The sequence below is a fragment of the Phymastichus coffea genome, unplaced genomic scaffold (genome assembly GCF_024137745.1).
Source record: "Phymastichus coffea isolate CEN01 unplaced genomic scaffold, Cenicafe_Pcof_1.1 PCOF00105, whole genome shotgun sequence".
Lineage (NCBI taxonomy): Eukaryota > Metazoa > Arthropoda > Insecta > Hymenoptera > Eulophidae > Phymastichus > Phymastichus coffea.
In genome coordinates, this window is record NW_026706916.1 from 35,765 (window position 1) to 55,140 (window position 19,376).

Consider the following 19,376-nt stretch of genomic DNA (forward strand, 5'->3'; position numbering starts at 1 on the left):
TGATTGGCGGACTGACTATGGTAAAGGTGATCAACAATTTTTCTTGCATAGACATTTCGGAATACACTATTAATTTTTTTTTTTGACGTAAAGACTTCTATCGCGTTGATTACAATGGAAGTATTAAGGTAATCATATTTAATAATGAGTACAATGGTAAATAATAGTACATTGTTGAGTATAACTAACGGTTTATCATATATAGAAAATATTTTGGAACAGTATTTGCATCAACAATGATTGTCTCAATTTTTTGCTTTAATACTGCAAGCTTTCAAACATAAAAAAAGTAGAAAAATACGTAGAAAGATTGTACGTATTATTTTATAACTCAATTGGCCCTTGTAACCACTCTCGATCTTGATCTATCAACTACCTCGATCTTTACATAAATTTATGGAATTGGATTTCTAAATTCCTGCCAGAAAACGTTTGAGATGGTATAATCGCTTTAAGATATATATGGCTATACTACTGGTGAGTTAGTGTTTTATAATTCATTATCAAAAAATGAATTTATTATCTTTGACAATTAAACGTTGTAACGTATACTTCACACTGAATTTCTCTTTGTAACTATTTCAGATCATTTATGGAATATTTACGATATATTTAGAAGCCTAATAATTCCACTACCAATGATCACGATAAGCGTTGGAAATATAAATTCCCCAGTACAGATTTCCCTAAACCTAATAAGAATTTTTAGAGTAGTTTTATATAGATATTTAGCTTCTAAGTTATCGATGAGTTTTACTATTAAAGTACAATTAATCAATAAAATTATTATTTTAAATACAGAAGATCACAGTGAAATGAACCTCAACTAAAATAAGTAACCTTTTATCACCAATAGTAGTTTGAAATTTGCAATAATAGTTTGAAATTTTTCAATTACTTTTCGAATATGTATGTTAGTATAAGTAATATTTTACGCTGTTAAGATATTTTTTACCTTAATAAACTTTTTTATTTAATCAATAATTTTATTCATTTATTTTTTTCAAATAATCACATACATGCTTGAAAATTAATTAACCTTCCACAGGTGCCGTACGAACAATGAGTTTATTTTAATATTATATTTTATTACAACTTCAAATTTCAGAAATATTTAGACTTTATTGATGTATAAAAACATATACTTTATTGATCGAAATTTTTTATCTTATTTTTTTTTCTTATGACCATTAGTCGGAGAAGAAAAAAAATCAATATACGGAAGGTCAAATGAATGTTTCCCATGATGCTGCCACTCTTCCCCTTACCGAAATGCGTGTTCCCCACCCAATCTGTTGGTTACGCGTGCCTCGTCGAGTATCGACTTATATCTGAAGCAGTCAAACACGCGCCTTCGCATTGGACGTTTCGCGTCTATTTTGTTACGATACTCTTCATTGTTTACACGACGCATAGCGTCCACTGATCAGAAACAAAGTTTACGGAAGGAAAGTTTGATTCGCAATGCAATCTGACACTGAGCGTACGTATATTTAAAATGCAATGTAATAATGCTGATTCGTGATTGAATTATCGATAACTCTAGTTTATTCCATAAAAATTCGTTCGTATCGGACTATGCTTTGGTAAATGAATGCAATTAAAATGTGAAAAATAATACAAGGTATTTTGAAACTGTACACGTTACTGACTTTTTTCCGAATTAAGTTTCTATAATTGTTAATCAAATGGTCTTTTGAAAAAATAAATTAACATCGTTTTTCTGGTGAAGCGTTTATAAAACAAATTTTACAAATTACAAAATAATTTTTAAATAATTAAGTACGCAGTAAAAAAATGTTTATTGCAGATGCTCATGCTCTTCAACAATGTAGTCTCAAGAATCCGATAGAAAAGAAATCTCATACAAAGTTCCGTTTTTTCTATATATTTAATTTTATATTGTTACTTTGGGTAACGGTATGTGTGCAAGGTTCGTTTTCAGACTTTTTTACACTATTTATCTGGGCCATCAATTATATTTTCTTCTTTTCAGCTTTTGCCCGCAGCTCAACAAATAAGTTCGATAATATTTTGTTGCACGATTATAATGATACTTTTTTTGTTTTGTATCGGTACATAAATATTGCCCTGTCATACCTAAATCCAAATGTGGAAACGTAATAAAAATATATGTATTAATTTAAAAATTATTATGATATTTCTAAGAAATTAAATTGATTTTTTTAGCTTTGGTGTGGTTTTCGTACTTAGTTTAAGTTTTGGTTCAGTATCAGCATACAATTATTTCATATACATAAGATTATTTACAAAAGTATATTCGTGGTTATCTGTGATATTTTTTGTTATAATCATAACTATTGGAATGGCTGCGGTATATACTGCTCTTGATTTAGTATTCAGTATTTCCGCTATGACTTTAGTATTATATGCAATCGTAATAGCATTATGCGCACAGAAAGTAGGACTAAACACGCTTTACGAATTAATTGACAACTCTTCACAGTAAAACCTTTTTCTTCCTAAGATTTTATTATTCGCATGTCATATAGTTTACTTTAAAAAATTTTATATTTTCAGAGCCATTATCGACTGCCCTGCCATAGTATTATTTACATTCATAGTAGCTTTACTTGAGGTAATAGCAATATTAGTCGCAGCAAATGCTTTAAGATTCATTTTATCGTCGAATGATAGCACGTTCTGGATCGTCACTTTTAGTTTAATTATTGTTATTGGAGGAATTGTAATAATGGCATTTATAATCCTTTTCTCCATGGCTGTTATTGCGGAATATACTGTTTATTGGTATTGGACCACGGACAAGCGCATAATATCGTCTGCTTCAGCCGTACAAAGTTACATAATGGTTTCAAGGTAAAAACGCTGAATTTTAAACTCCATCAACTGAATAATTTTTCTGTGTTGTAAATAAATCACATATCCGTTGCTTTTTCAAGGAATCACTTAGATACGATAGCTTTGCAATCAACTTTGATCGTCCCAGTGATTTATGCAGTAATAAAAGCAATAAAATATAAAAAAAAGTCAGAATATTCGAGATATAGATATGATATGGTTTTGGAATTAATAGTCAGAGCTATACTAGTACCTACTATAGTACATACTTCTTTGGTTCACGCATCAATATTCCGAAGTAATTTATTCAAAGCAGTGAAACAAACCTTCAAAATCGTTTTAGCTAACGCTGCATTATATTTAGTTACAATTGAGGTACGTCCATGTCGATTATACATTGTACTTATTCAACAAGGTCTATCTCATGCAAGTCTCTTTGTTCTACAGGTTTTCAACACGTTAGCATTTATGGGATTTTTAGGAAGCACATCTATGATGATCGTTTTTGGCTATGGAATCATCAAATTAGAGCATATGGAGGTTCATGATATGGCTATGTCATTCATTTGGGGATTTGAGTTTCCTGTTATAGTCTACTGTATTTTGATAATTGGCATTGGCCGAGCAATGTCGATGAATGAAATGATTATTTTAAATGCAAAGAAAAATCCGAAATCCGCCATTTAATATAATGCTGTATTCAAGTTGAATGTTACTTGTAAATTTTTTATTCAATGTGCTTTTATGTTGTGGAATGTATTTTTTTTAATTAACCAATCCAATCGTATTAAGATTCTTATTAGTACTCAAGTTATGAGTGTAAAGTTTATGAAAAAAAAAATTGAATCAATAAAGAAACGTTACTTTTTTACCAGAAGCTTGATATTTCTGTTTATACGGTTAGCCCTAAAAGACCGATATCACGACAAAATAAGCAATTATCGAGTAATTCAGCAAAGTTATCGTTGGTTTCAATAAAATTTCTCGATCGCCAAGGATACTACGCTCGAGAAAGGGGTTGGAGTTCCTATATAATAAGGAAGAGGAATAAATTGGATCACAAACGGCATTAAAAGAGCGCGCGCACACGCGCGCACACACACACACACACACACACACACACCGAGCTTTCCCGCGCTTTTTCCTTCTTCCTTTCCGATTCGTCCCTCTTTCTCTGTTTATCCGTTTGTCTGTGGTTTTATTTTCAATCAGTGACATGCGCGCTCGCGCGACTGTGGGAGCGCCGTAGCGATTCTCAGCCACAGATAAAGTAGGTCAAAAGACTCGCGGCAATAATAAGTCAAATGCACTGCAGGGCGCGTCGTCCCTTTCATTTCTCTCTGCTTTTACGATTACATAGGGAAAGAGGAGCACGAGAGGGTTAAAAATCGATGCTCTGATTTATCGCAACGCCTTGGCGCGCTGAGCTAGACGTATGCGTCTACGTGGAGTAAACTATTGTTAAGCGAATCGCCGGTGTCGATCGGATCTCTTCCAAAGCGCTACATCAAACAATAACTAGGACTAATGGTTCGCGCCATCGACCGATACACAATTGAACTCGAATTTATGGCTTTGCGAGCGATAACAGAATGCGGAGCCACGTACCGAACTTCTAGAATTCAATCGAGCAAAGTCGTAGTCGCCGCTCGAGAAGAGAAAGCGCGCCAACGGCAGTGTCAACCGAGCGGACCAAGGAGCAAACAGAGACGTTTCGTCGCTCGAGCTAATAACCATCCATATAGGCTCTGGCTCGGCGCGAAACTTTCGTCATCGTTGCGAACGCCGCTGCCGACGGCCGCACCAAATCCGTCGCCCGTGTTGTCCAGGACCATATACGTGCACGTGAGAAACGAGTAGCGCGTTGTATATATATATATACACACACACATGTATCGCGCAATCATGTCGAAATTGCGACACTGGATTTTCGCGAGGAGAGCCCCTCCCCCTCTGCCGCGGCTACTACGTACTCCCAAATCGCTTCCGCTCGCGATACGTTTGCGCGACAGCTGCCTCCCCTCTTTCGTTCACGCGCGTCGCTCCCGGCATATTGATTTCGCGATAATGCATAGTCGGGCTGATTTTGTCGCACGGTTATAATGCGATAAGCCTCGAAGAATTACTCTTGGTACGAACAAGAAAGGCGCCTCCGTCGAATCGCCGCGGATAAATTCTGGCGTGGCGCGGTTTAATATAAGAGATTTACGGTAATAGGTTCCTTCTGAAATGTCCGCGAGGGCGCGTAACTCGCTGGGCGAAAAAACGAAGAAAAAAACATTCAATCAGCTAATTGCAAGTGCCAGATAAGGCGATCCGGGGTGCATTTGCACGAACAGCCTTCGGGGAGGTAAATTTTCGTGTCTACGTAATATACTCTTCCGCAATTACGCGAGCGAGCCTAGCATGCGGGCCTAAATGCTCTCTAACTTGCAGCTTTGATGTGCACGAAGCTTACTTATCTGCGTGTAATGCTGCAAGGCGAAACCGTATGGCTAATGCCGCGTAATTACGTCCGCTTAGAGACGTGCAGCAGCCGGCTACAGCACGCTGTCTTTATTCAGCGAATATTTTCAAATCTCCGTTGGCGTAATGACGCTGACGTTGCAGTCGAGATTATAGAGACGTCCGCGCAAACATATTCATCTACTGATTACGAGCCGCCGACGACGAAGCTTTACGAGTAATTGATTTTTCTTGCAACACTCGCTCTCCAAAAAGTCCACTGGCGCATACGCGCGAAACGATATCGCCGTGTCGCGAGGGCACCAGCAACTGCGCAGTATTTACACTCGGTTCAGCGCGCGAACGTGTGCGCTTGTTGGTTGTTCCGTCGGTAAAAATGCGCGGGCGTATATTTGCGGCGAGCGCGCGCCCAGCCGAAGATGCCGCGCAGAGGCCCGCGACTCAGTGATGAACGAGGGCATTAGCATTTCACCCACGGCTTTCTAATTAAATTTCCCTTATCCGCGCACAACGTCTAATTTCTTTCGGACGGTGTGACTGGGCGTCCGATTTCACAGGTGCGTCGTTGACCTATTATGCGATTTTTCTGCTTCATGTTTTTATCTCGACGGCGACAAAGTCTAGTGCTAATTACAAAAGTCTCTAAGCTATTTTGAGTGAAAGACAGGCATGAAAAACAAACGCGCAAGACGCTTGCAATACGACACTGTACTACTAGAAAAAACAGACGAAGCAAGAAAATTGCGAAAAGAAAACGCGCCAAAGGGCTAAAAAAGAGAGAGAGGCAGCAAGAATGAAGAAATTGTACGCGGCGGAGAGTAGAGACCTGAAAAGGATGAATGAGAATATAAGAATGACCGAGTGCTCTTTATTTTTTTTCCGTCAGTTAAAAATGGCACAAAATTGTACGTTGTTGTGCCAAAAAAACTGCTTATACGGTAGACAAAACATCGCTCCTTCCAAATTAGTTGAAAAATAACAGAATTAGATGAGTCACGTTCAAATGCTAAGTCGATGATGGCATTTTGTCGAATTGATTGACATTCATTCAAATTAGCGTTTTTATCTCGTATAATTTGAAATTATAATTGCGATACTACGTTGTTTCTCTTTTTCCGAATGAAACCTCTTGGCCATTGCCTTACTCTCTTCCACGATATTTTTCTCTTTTAATTTAGAAAATGTGCTTGACTGCGTTACTATGTATGGTTATTGTATTCGAACAAAATGCCTGTGGAGAAGGTTAACCTTTTTCTTCATTGACGTCGCAATTATGAGACCGATTTAAAGAGGCACTTCTCAATAGTTTACTATATTTTATGCTTTACAACAAAACACATGTATCACATGCAATCGCAGTATAATGATGCGAAGGATGGTACGTCGAAAACTCTAGAAGGATGATAAATCGTCGAGTTTAAATGAAAATAACCATAAATAACGGCGTTGCTTTACACTCCAAAGAGCATCGTCGTGAATTGAACAAGAGATATGCCGAGACGAAGAATACGCTGTTTTCCAAACTACATTTTCTATCAATCACAGTGACGCCGAAAATGACAGTTGCACCGAAGTTCATCGAAGGCCTTTCCTATGACGGAACGGAGAATAGCATAACCAAATTATCGTACCACCCGGCAACAGCGCGTCGAAAAGCAGTTATCCGCATTGGAAATCGGCGTCAAGCCGTTATCAAGCGCGCGAAACGAAAAAATATCAAATGCGTGGGCGTGCGCAGTTGGCACGGAGTGACATATGGGACGCTATGCTGCTACGTAACTCGTTATTCTATCAGCAGGCACAAGTGGCTACGATTGCACGGCATTTACGTTCATTTTTTTTTTCTTTTTCATTCGCCAATTGAACGCCTCCGACAATATCAATTCGCAAATCGCTCTCCTCGCCAATCCGCTAATATCGCTCGGTTCGTGTGTCGCGCGCGCAAACATTTCCAGTGCGCGTGCGATTATAATCGAACGGTCGCTGTGCGCGTTGGACGAGCGAAATCCGGAGCAGCACAGCGAGCGAATTTTTTTTTTTTTTCCGCGGAAGAGAAGAAGAAAAGAAAGAGCACACTTGTGCACGTAGGCGCGTACATGTGCAGGCGAAAGTCGTTAAATTCCGAAGCGTTGGAAAAGAAAACACTTGCGAGCAGAGCTGGAGTAGACTGAGAGTGGAGATGCCCCAACTGTAGAAAAAGTGACGGCCTCTTGCTTTGCCCACTTAATAATCCTCTCTCTCTCTCTCTTCTCGTTGCGCTTTGTCGCGCTTTGTCGTGCTCTGTCGCGCGCGCGCGCGCGCGCGGCCAGCAATGCTTTTGCATTTTTTGCCATCGTTCCATTTCCTTGCTCTGGCCACAGCCAACTCGGCGCAATTCTGCTAATGTCGTTGCTAAGCCCTTGGCGGCGGCTCTCGCGGCATGACAAGACGAAAGGCAGGCTTAGTCAGCAGCGGCGCCCGACGTATAAGTGTGTTGATCGTTTGACATCGGTGTCGGCGAGCGGCGAAACGGCCGAGCTCCGGCAACCCTTGGCCGACGAAAGCCAGGCGTAAACACGGGCGCGCGCTGAAAATATCAATCGTCGCGCGCGCAAACCCATGCCCGCGCCGCTGCTATCCTCTTATCTGCATGTGTTTATCTATTTATCCATCAGGCAGCTCCCTCCTGTGTTTATCCAGTCTCGGTATCATCTGTACCCGTATACATTCCCCGCTCCCCCTTCTCGCTTCTGTCTTGCACTTATGTAAGTGCAACCCACGCGAGCGCTCTACGTCTCTGTCGCTTTTTCGGATCTCCCAGCCGCTACTCTCTATCTCTCTCTCTCTACATTATTTACAAGCTACTCCTAACCACCAGTTCGGATTCCAATTCATCCGGCTTGTGTTTCGCCGCCCCCGTCGTCGCCGTAGCCGCTTATCGATCGCGCGCATCGCCCAGAGACTTTCGACTCGCCATCTTTCGCCGATCGCGCCCGCCGCGGTACTTCGTTAAGCGCGCGCCGCTCGGATATTCAATAGCGGCCCTCCTGCCCAAAGTATTACATCTCGCTGTACTCGGAGCCAAAGGCCTTTCGCAAGAGAGGAAGCAGTGGGCCGCGAAAAATCGGCGGGGAAAAGCGCGGCAACATCTCGGCGGGCTATCTTTGGCTAAAGCATTTCCGGTCGAGCGTGGGCTCTCGCGGCAACGGCGCGAAAGACAATCGCGCGGCTTCGGTACGCCCGCGTGTGCGCCGACATTTCGCAATCCCATCTGGCGCGGACGGACGAGGCTCTCTCGCGGGCGTTTTCACGGACCGTGAGCGCCCCGGTTAGCTTTCCGGGACTTCCAGCCTCGACTCGCAATAGTGGCAAATGCTTTCCTCTTCGTCACTACTGAGCTGCAATCCGATCGCTTCAACAGCCATATTTTAAACATCCTTCTTTCGGTTTTCTAAAGCGTCGCTTTAGTGTTTCGCGCTAAGTGCCTTTGCAATTGTTATTGCATCGGCGAATGAAAAAAGCTCGTTGATCGCACGAGAGTCGTCGTGGACGAGAGGAAGAACGTCTGCATTGTGCAAACGTCGACGGCGCAGCAGCAGCCGTAGCCTCGGAATTAGAGGAAGCTCGCTCTCTCTCTCTCTCTCTCTCTCTCTCTCTCTCTCTCTCTCTCTCTCTCTCTTTCTCGAGGGAGAGAGAGAAATTCTAAGGACGACAACGCGAGCGCGTCGGCAGCCTTGTAGACAAAACAGAAGCATCAATAAAACATAAGGCCGCGCGAACGAGGCTCCGGGAGAGAAGGGAAAAAAATTGGATATATATACAGTGTATAGGGGGGGGGAGTGAAATATCGAGATTCATAAAAGCCGAAGAAGAGTCGTGAGCGCGCGTGTGGGCCTTCTCTGCGCGAATAATCCGTTGTTGCACAAGAAGAAAGAAAGAGAGAGAGGGAGAGAGAGAGAAGCGTGGGTTAGAAGCTATTCGATTATACGGTGACGGTCCGCTTTTTATATGCTTACGCGCGCCCACTTTAGTTTCGCGTAAGTACTTTTACGGCCACGGTCATTCGCCGCGTCGTTACGGGGTATTGAGCGTATTCCCGGTTGATTTTACCATCTTTCTCTCTCTCTTTCTCTCTCTCTCGTAAGCAGGCCATCATTGAAAAACCAATAACAAAATTGGAGAAACAAAGGATTCGATTGAACGTCGTTAATAATGAAACTGTTTACAGCGATAGAGAGGCCACGGATGAATACGAAATCACGTGCATTGTCTGCTGCAGCTCTGACATCCGGCATCTCGATAAGCAGCTCGCAAACAAACAAAAAAAGGAATAAAGAAATGGTCAAATGACGAGAGTACTTTTATCATCGTGCAACTGTATGGGTGTGACACTGCAGAATGTAGCTTTCGCGCGCAGCGGCGGACACGAAGGTCGTTGCACTCTTATGCGCTCGTGGTATCGCGGCCTTGAACGCGCGGCCACTCTCGAAACCGCACACGTCAAAAAATTAAAAGGAAGCGTTTTCGGGGCTCTCGACCGGTCCTGTTAATTCGCTCGGCGCTCGTGCCGGAAGTCGTGCGCGCGCGAGTGCTTGGCGAAGCTTATTACACAAAAATAATACCGCGACGGGTTGGGTTGAGTTTCAAGAGCTTGCTACGATTGCACCTTTCGTGCCTATCGCCAGCTCGACCAGCCAGTACGAGGCGTTCGCCCGTGTACACCCAGCAACGCGAATCGACTGAGTCGCGCGCGGAATTCCGTAAGCTGCGGGAGCCGCTAACGAAGGCGACGGCTAGCCTCTCCGTCCAACGTGAAATTCGGACGCCGAGTGACACAGGCAGATGCTTCGAATTAATCGTGCAACAGTGCTGCCATTCTAATCAGACTCAACGTCACCTGCAGCGAGCTTTGTTCTGGATTCTCGCGTGCAGGCGAACGTATGCACAGACGGCAACGCCGAATGAATTCCAACAAACAACGACCGCGACACAACACGCGATGCCTCTTTCGAGTGACTTCGACGTTTGACTGCTAATTAACGGACGATTGAGTGGCTAATTTTGCGATTGAGAGTTGCGCCGACAGACGCGCTGATGCATCGTCGCCTTAACTTACTCGGCCAATTGATTGCAACGGTTGGCATGCGAAATACGATCTTTTAGAAGAATTTCGTGTTTCACAAAATTTAAGAGGACTTCGATGTAAGAAAGTTGATTGTGCTCGAAGACAAAAGAAGAGCCAACTCGGCAAAAAACGCCCACACATGCACAAATAAAATTGTTATGACTCATCGTAAGAATAACATTTAATGTTCTAAACGAGTTAAGTTTTAAGACTGGATCTTTGCGGACTGTTTATTATTTATACTTCGAAAATATTGAACAAAGAAGCACGTTCCACTTTACGCTGCTATGCGTATTTTTTCCCGGTCATCGTTATGATCGTGAAACTCTCTCTCTCTCTCTCTCTCTTCCTTGAAAATGGTCTACCAGCAGCTGACGACATTTTTTTCACGATCAAATATCCACACACGCACTGAACCGAAGTGGAATGGGTGAACGTCAAAATAAAACGTGCGGAACTGACGACATCAGAATGTGTCAGACGCGCGCTTTTTTCTCTTTCTTTCTCTCTCGATTGCTCGATTGCGTGCAACGAACGCTTGGATTAAAGTTTCGAGTGGACGACGATTGTTTTCGACGCTCACCCGGCTGATTTAACGGCGCGCAACTTTTCTTTTTTTTTTGGGATCACTTCTAAAAATAACGTTCGTTGGGCGGGGGGAGACCCATAAAAATCTCGATTCACCAAAGGGGACCATTCGAAAAAGCAATTTTGCCGAGTCTCGTTTAGCTCACGCGTGTTGAATTTAGTTTGACGGATGTCGAAAAGTAAAAAATAAAAGGGTCCAATTAAGCACTTCCGCGACCGCGTAGTGTCTGTCGATATCGATATTTGCATAACTATCGCCAAGTGGAATTGCATTTGCAAGGGGAGACAATAGGCGGAATATCGAGTTGGCCTCGCAGTCAGTATGCGCACGGGAAGGGCTCAATCAGAATGGCGCGCCGACTTTGATTGACAAAGGGGCGGACTCGCGAAAAGAACAATTGCTGCCCCCTTCGCGTGCCTTGACCTCCTCGGCTTTCGGAAGTAATGACCGTCCAGTCGCGCTGTTGCGATTCAATCGAGCGCGACTTCGCTCCAACGAGAAGACTCTTCCTCTCGAGTGAGCCCTGATTAGTAGCCGGGAAGCTCTGGCTATTTCCTTCTACTTTTGTGCTTTTCCCTCTGCGCCACGGCGATACTTTATTATGTCAGTCCACGGCTTGTCCGTCTGCGTTATCCGTTGCGCAGGGTGAGCGGGCCAATGTTCGCTGGCTGCAACTGTATAACCTCTTTTCTCTGTCGTTTTTTCAGGAATAGAACGAATCGCTGCTTTTTTCTTCGACGGTAATGGCCGAGGGGAGGCGCACGTGGACCCGCTTGACGTATAATAGGGTTTGTCCTTGACTGCAAGTTTAAGCTTGGAGCGAGTCAAGGCTTTTGCAGGCAAGGTGATCGCTTTTTTTTTCTTTATCCCTTCGTCCAAGGTTCAATTAAGTTTGTGCCAAGTTATGCGACCCACGAATCATCGTCTGTGCAACAGCATCAAAAGTTAAGACGTTGCCGCTAATTGGCCTGTCGTTTTTTTCCTTCTCTCTTGCGCTCTGCTTACCTCGTAAACTTATCACTTTCTCTGCTTCTTCTACTTTTCTGCAGCCCGCTGATAATTGAGAAACTCGTCGAGAGCGTCCGCGCTGGTAATTGAGTGTCAAAACTTGTGCGCACCGCAGATAAAACGAGTGCAGTCCAGCTGCTTTTCCATTTGAATATTTAATGCCAAGCTGGCGCTGCGTTTGTCTTTTGCTTGTTCTTTTTCTATAAAACCAGTGCTCACGATTGCGAAAAATCGAGCAGATCAAAGCGGCGCTTTATTCAACTCTCCGAGAGCCATCGCATATTCATGAGCAGAGTTGTACGCGCATTGCAACGGGAGCGCGATCGCGCGACGGAGAAAAGCCGAGAAAACCCAATTGACACGGACCAGGTGTGTTTACAAGGGGATCGAGCGTCGAGGGTATTGGGGACCTCTCGCGTACCCGGCAAGCGGCAGGAGCCTTAATTAGCTGCACATGCACGCGCACACGGTCCTGATTTTCAGAGCCGATCGTGAGAAATCGGATCCGCCGAGCTGCGCGGTGTGCGTGCGTTACACCGAACCAACTTATAAAAGCTTCCTTCTTCTTCGTATGAAACGTCACACACGCAGGCGATTTCCGCTCGACTCTGCTCGATCTGCTAGCTCGAAAAATCAGCGCGCTGGTTTTTCTTTCGATTGTTTTCACGTCTCGTTCCCACATTCAGCCGCGCGCCATTTTCGATTCGACGATGGCCTTGTTATTTCATTTGTGCAAGGCTGCTCTTCACTCTGTTTGTTTCAGTGAAAAAAAAAAATACACACGTCAATTCAACCGAGACAGGAGCAAGAAAGAAGGGACGAGCTAGTTTTAGAGATTAATTGAAAGACCTCAGCTCGAGCGTCGATTAGTAGTTAACGTCAGGGCGTATATTTCAAATTAAAATACTAGAGCAACCAGAGATAAAATATAAGCAGGCTGTGTGTCCGTTAATTGAACGACACTAATGTGATGTGTGATGAAAGAAGTCACAGTTTATCTGCAGCCTGTTTATAAGTTCAAAATCATTGCTTGGGATCTTATCAAGGCAGTTATTTCTCGGGTCAATTCGACGCAGTTTTACGTTGATTCGACCTTAGCCAACAATCATTTCTACATCATTTACGCTCGATCGACATATTATTTTCATTCTCTGAGTCACAACGAACATTTCCTTTCGACTGCTGCTGCAACTCGTTGTGCGTCTATCTGACTCAACCTCTACCAACTATCTTTTCCATGGATTTTCCGCCGTTTTTCTGTTATTTTCAATTGTTCACTTGAATCATTATCCACGATAATTAATAGAATACACTTACGAGTTGATTATCGCGTCAATTTGCATTTGAAATGGATTTCGCGATGTTGCGGCTTACCTGAAACAAATGAGAAAAAGTGATAGATTAATGAGATTGCGCTGAAATCACAGTCACTTATCTGTACAGTATAGTTGGAGGTATTCGTGCAAAACTATTGTGACAACGAACGTTATTAATTTTATCGTTTGACATTCTAATATCGGAGAGTCACAGCCAGCACTTTTGTAGTACTGAGGCTATAAATCAAAAGAATATAGCCTTGAAACAACTATTATCGTCGTCTCTTTGAGGACAATTTTTTTTTTTTTTTCTTCAGTTAGACGTAACGTGACACATTGCAAATCGAAAAAAATGGACGTCCGACGAATAAAGGAATAAAACAGACGCAAACGAATCATCGCCGACGAAAAAACGAGATGCGTAAAAACAAAATTGATTGCATCTGTCGCTTAAGCAGCAGCGGCGCAGCAACAATTGGCTCCGAAAAATCTTCAAGCATATAGCTTGGGTGCATATCTGTGCGTCGCGCGCGAGTGTGAGTCAGCTCTCCAAAGATCTTTGTCATTTTTTTGCAGCGGACGATGCCTTCTCTTATACTATATAGTTAGTTGGAGTGGCGCCAACTCGACGGTAGCGGTCGAGGCAAATGCTTTTCTGTACACAAGTACGTCTATATATATAAAGATGCATTTGTGTGCATCTCGTGAGAAAATGGCGCCAAGTTTGTTAATCCGCCTGATGATTAATTCAGAGGCTTGGAGTAGGTTGGACTTAACACCTTTAACGGTCTGCGCGAGTGCTGCTGTTTTAGCGCGTTTCCCTTGCATTTATGAGATCATTGAATCCATCAGGTCGAATTGGCCCGTCGACAATGAGCGCATGCGTCTCGATGAAGAAGCGCCAATTATGCGCAACGAAAGCGCAATAAATCACGAGCAATAATTTTGCATGTGAGTCAGTGGCGTTATTGTTGAAGAGCACATTCCAATCGAATCGGTTAATGCGCGCGAGAGGTCGTTTCGAATTAAACGACCCACTCGATCAACGCCAATGCACGCAGGCTGGTAAATTCAAATGTTATTAAAGCCACAGAGTAGAGCAAGTGGGTTAGACTTAGCCATTCCCGTCGGTCAATGCAAGAGGCGGCCGCGTGAAAAATACCAAATGTGACTAATGCGCGATGATTATCCAGAAGCTGGTGTACGTGAGTCACAGGTGGATTCACTCGGCGGAAAGAAATCCCATTGACTGCGCGTCCGTACGCGCTCGCGAAAGCGACGACCGATTTTTATGCTAAAAAGGGTAAAAAGCGCGAGCGACAGCAGGCAGTGACTCACGAGTGAGCGAGAGCGGATGCCTGATTTACGGCTTTCCCCTTGGATGCGCTTAATTTGCTTGAATCTATTATATTCGCCGGGGCGAATATTGTTCGCGTGAGTGATTTGTCGGTCGCCCTCCGGACCCGACGACAACGTGTTTTCGGGAGGGAGTAGACGTACCTTGTACACGACAATAGCGCGACAACGAGGAAATGGAAAACGATGTAGGGCTGTGCAGTGAAATGAAATTTTTAAAATATACGTGCCTAGCAGTGATCAATTGGCAATTGAACAACGGCCATTTTTTAGGCATAAATAAGCAGTTGTATTGCAGGTGTCAATGGATTGATATTTTAACGAGGCGCCAACAATACGCGCACTCATCCAGTCGCACATTATCGCGGGAGACAATAAATGTTATTGCAGCGCGAACTTTACGACTCTTCTTCAGGGAATGCATATAATTTTTTTCGTATTATTGGTTACGTAAGCGAGTTGTGTAAACGAATGGCCGACCGATAGATCGATTAAAAAATAAAAGAGAGGCAGCGAAGAAGCTTCTCTCTGTAAAAGAGGCTACTCAGCCTTGTTATTCGCGAGTCAACGTCGAAAATAACACGCGCCGAGTGAGCAAAACGAAAGCCAGACGGCGACGCGTATATAAAGATATTCCCAGTGGGTGTACCGCAGTGGCAGCAGCTAATCGAAAACATTCGCAACTTGGTAAACACACGCGCGCGGGCGCACTTGCGAGCTTTCACTATGCAGAGTAGCAGGCGTTTCCGAGAAAAAAGAAAGAAAAAAAAACAACCAAAATGCGTTGCGTTATAACGGTGCGCGCGTGCGTGTGGGTAAGTATGTGGCACGGAATCCGCGATCGCGCGTAGCACGCGTAAGGTCTTTTAGCCGGCTGGCGCGCGCAAGAAAACAAGTCTGCAGCGTTCGTTGTGCCGTGGACGTGTACCGTAATCGCGACCTTGCCTTGCCGCGCTGCCATCCAGCAACGCCAAAGCAGATAATGCGCGCGATGACGAGCTGTATCGTGCGCGGTGCACGCCTCGAACGACGCGTGCCCTCAAGTTTGGCCCTTTCTTTTTTATTTTTACGCGTGACGAATACTGCAGCTGAACGTACTCGTTAGTTGATAACACGATCGGGAATCGATATGCGTCATTTACAAGCTCTCGACGAATGAAAGTGTCTTTAGAAAGATGCACAACTCAATACGTGGATAAAGCCATCAACTTGCAGATAATTTCCTCGGGCGATAAAAAGGTAAGTTTATACAGCGACGATAAAAGTGTCACGCGAAGCGAATTGTGAAAGGTTGAAGGAAGAGCGCTTCGAGCTTCAAGCTGCATGCACACGAAGGCAGAGATTATTATCGAGCCGAGTCGAGTCGAGTCGAGTCGAGTCGACTACGCTGTATACACGTCGCACCAACAGGATAGCAGAGTCGCCAATTTCGCGGAAGAGGCGCGCGAGAAGAATGCAGTCTTGTCATCGCCTTACTTTATATACCGTATGAGCGTTGTTCCATACTAGCGCTGTACTTTTATCGCACGGTTTCTCGCGCTGCTTTAACATGATCGGCGAAATCACGCTATTACTTTGACATTTCAATCTCGCGCGAATTCCCTTCTTCTTTTTCTTCTTCCTCTTTTTGGAAGCTAAATCTCCCTGAATTATTGGTCCACAGGAGGGGAATTCCGAGTTCCAACTTTTTCCGCCCGCGCGAAAGCACCAATTTATGGGTCGCTGCGCGAAAACGTAGCTTTGACCAAGTGATCGGGTTCAAGCTTGCCAACCTTTTTCAACTTTTTCGACGGGCATTATATTTTTCATCGGCTGCGAGACGCGCAGTTTTTCAGCCGCGTGCTTTGAATGAGCTAACCCTCGTAAGAATTTTAATTTATGCAGTGAATTTGACCGGTTCTCAGCGTTATTTGGGATATTCGCTGGAATCGTTCTTTTCCGTCTTTAAAAATTTTTTTTTCTTTACGTTGGTCATTGCCAGCAAGGTTTTCTTTCTCAACTTCTTCTCATCTTGTTTACAGAAAAACAATGCTCTTTGATGAGTTCATTTATACCTTTGTTGCGTTTGTTATGCCAATTGATTCCACATTAGTCGTGAGCAAATAAAGTTCAAAGAGAGAGAGAGAGAGAGAAATTCCCGCACCGTTAGCTCTCGTTTGTTTCTTTTTTCAAGATACTTTAACCCCAACAAAAAGGATTTTTCATGTTTACGGCATATCGCGTTAAAACTCCCCTCGTCGTATTTGAAAAGAGAGAAGGTACAAAATACCCAAGGACAAAGTGAACCCACAGGCCACATCAAAGCCTTTCCCTCCTCCGACGGTTCTTTCGAACGACGACGACAACGGGGCGTGCGCGCGCGCGCGCGTGAGAGAGAGAGAGAGAGAGAGAGAGAGAGAGAGAGAGAGAGAGAGAGAGCTGCAATTCCAAATGCACTTCACGGTTTCGAGGGAGCAAGCCTTTGTTGTCCCTCTCGAAAAACGTACATTCCCTTGGTCGCTTTTTCTCCTCGGCACGCGCGTGGGGACATTTAATAAAAACGAGAATCTCAGCTACGGCAATATCCTGATGGAGAGTAGCACGTAGAGAAGAGCTGCCGCGGGGTCTTCCTGCCACTACGAATTTCCGGTACCAGCAAGCAAACAATTTACATGGCCCGAGACAACGACACCTTCCTTGGCTTTATTTACCGACGTGCGCCATTAAACGCGAGTACGATGATTATGATAACGACGTCGCCGCCGAGAGAGCCGACGTCGAGCTCTCTTTTCACGAATGTACGCGTGCCATTGTCTCTCATTTGAATAACTCGGCTCGACGTGGACTCGTTCGCGCGACAAACTTTTCAGAAAAGGCGCTTCCGCCCGAGCTCTTTTCCCGTCTTCGCGCGATTGCGTTGGCGTTCGACTCGACTCAAAACTGAAAATTCTTATCGAGTGATTTACGGCCGGCCGAGCCCTCTTGGAAGTCGAATCAATTGACGTAAATGACGCCGTGACCAATGACTCCTCTCGCGCCTATGATTAACGAGAAAGAAATTCGGTGAGCAAGGCCAAAGGGCGCGTCGGATTTAACGCGCTCGTCCAGGAGCATCAAATAAATAAGAGCACGGAAAAATCGATACGCGTTCCAATGGCGGTGTGAAGGGCACCCCAGGACATTCTTACGCTGAAAAGGAATGTGCACGCGCCCGAAGAAAACAGCTCTCCGGGAGATGCACCTGCGAGCGCGCGGCAAGAGATTATTCGGGGACCACCTTGAGTCCCCGCGATACTATCTGTGTAGCTTTTTTTCTCTCGCTTGGTCGTTTCGAAAAGGAAAATTTCTACGCTGGCGGCGGCAGAGCGTGATTGATCGCTCTGTAACTGCGTCTCTCGGCTTTAATGATGCTCGAACTTTACGCTATTTCCTTAGCTTTTATTTTTTTCTCGAAGCATTTCCTACGGATACGGAAAATTCCGAGATAACGGTCGCTTATTAATGAACGTCAAGGCGAAATTTGTCGACGAGGAGCGCTCCAAAATTACTTGCGTCACTTTCGCCATAGCCCCATTCATACGGCGACGTAAAAATATATCGCTCTCTTCGTTTGCTCTCCTCAAAATTCGGATTCTGGAAGTACGCCAAGCGACAGAGTCTGTGGCTATTTTTAGAGAGAGAGAGAGAGAGCGAGAGAGAGCGCGAGTTGCGTGCAGCAGATAAGCGAGGCGAAAAATTCTGCCGAGCTAATTTCCGCGCAAAGAGCACGCGCGACAGACGATTGTACACTGCGACATGACGAGAGTCAGGCTATACGGCCGCTTATGTAGTTATTCGTGAAATCTTTCGTCAACGCGGGACGGACACGCGAAATAGACGACGCACATCATCGGCGTTGTGGTAAATAAAAAAAAATCGGTCGAGGTGCGCGTACGTCGCTCGACTTCTTCGGGCAAGAATCATGGTTGCCGCGGTCGATTGTCCGTACCGCGGACGATCGGCTATACGTACACGATTACGGTTGGCATTCGACCGCGGCTCTCGCGATACCTTAACAGGCAATAAGCGTGTATAACTATAATAATCGTGCGGCGTGTGAAATTTATGTAGACACGCATTAATCCTGCGCATGCAAAAATTCAGTCTTTCGCGATGTGGTCTGCCAAAAGTGCGCTTACATCAGCTGCAATGTTATTTACGATTGCACAGGCCATGGAATATTTATTATTGCTTAAGATTTAACGTAGTCTAGGGCTTTCATTGGTAATTGGCATACCCCGATCGTAAATTACACACCTTGCGTAAAGTACTCTTACGTACGTAACGTGGGATTTTGGAAAAAATGAGTGAGGCGCTTTAGGGAACGGAATTCGCACATTGCCCGGCACATCGAGGAATCCGACTGTCGAGCCTTAGTCGTTTCTGATTTAGCGAATAAATTATGACGATGACATCAATCGACGATACACGCGCGCACGACCTCGATGAAAGTCAATTCGCGGCGCGGAGAGAACAATGCGTGCGCGTCAGCTTCTTCTTCCGGAAGGCGAAGAGCCGGTCGGTTTGTCGGGAGCAGTTTTCCCCCAGAGAAAAATCACAGACGACTATCGAGAGCGAACGAGTCCGGCGTGTAGACGTTTAGCGCGTTCGCGTAATGTGCCATAGTGGTACAGTGCACGTTGGAAGAGAGACCGGACGAATAACGGCCTTCCCTCGAGCGTCGTGCTGCAGATGCGGT

The 19,376-nt window shown here is 44.4% G+C and overlaps 1 protein-coding gene across 1 annotated transcript; it reads left to right on the plus strand.

Moving 5' to 3' along the window:
* The first annotated feature begins 2,345 nt into the window (after nucleotides 1–2,345).
* On the plus strand, nucleotides 2,346–3,689 carry LOC131670245 (choline transporter-like protein 2). The gene is made up of 4 exons (XM_058945688.1): nucleotides 2,346–2,466; nucleotides 2,542–2,838; nucleotides 2,922–3,195; nucleotides 3,268–3,689. Exons 1-4 carry the CDS (start codon nucleotides 2,375–2,377, stop codon nucleotides 3,505–3,507), a joined length of 903 nt encoding a protein of 300 aa, XP_058801671.1. The 5' UTR covers nucleotides 2,346–2,374; the 3' UTR covers nucleotides 3,508–3,689.
* The last annotated feature ends 15,687 nt before the right edge of the window (nucleotides 3,690–19,376 follow it).

Coding starts and splice junctions, on each gene's coding strand:
- LOC131670245 (XM_058945688.1), top strand. CDS start 2,375: ATGACTTTAGTATTATATGCAATCGTAATAGCATTATGCGCACAGAAA. Junction 2,467..2,541: donor TTAATTGACAACTCTTCACA/GTAAAACCTTTT, acceptor TTATATTTTCAG/AGCCATTATCGACTGCCCTG. Junction 2,839..2,921: donor AGTTACATAATGGTTTCAAG/GTAAAAACGCTG, acceptor TGCTTTTTCAAG/GAATCACTTAGATACGATAG.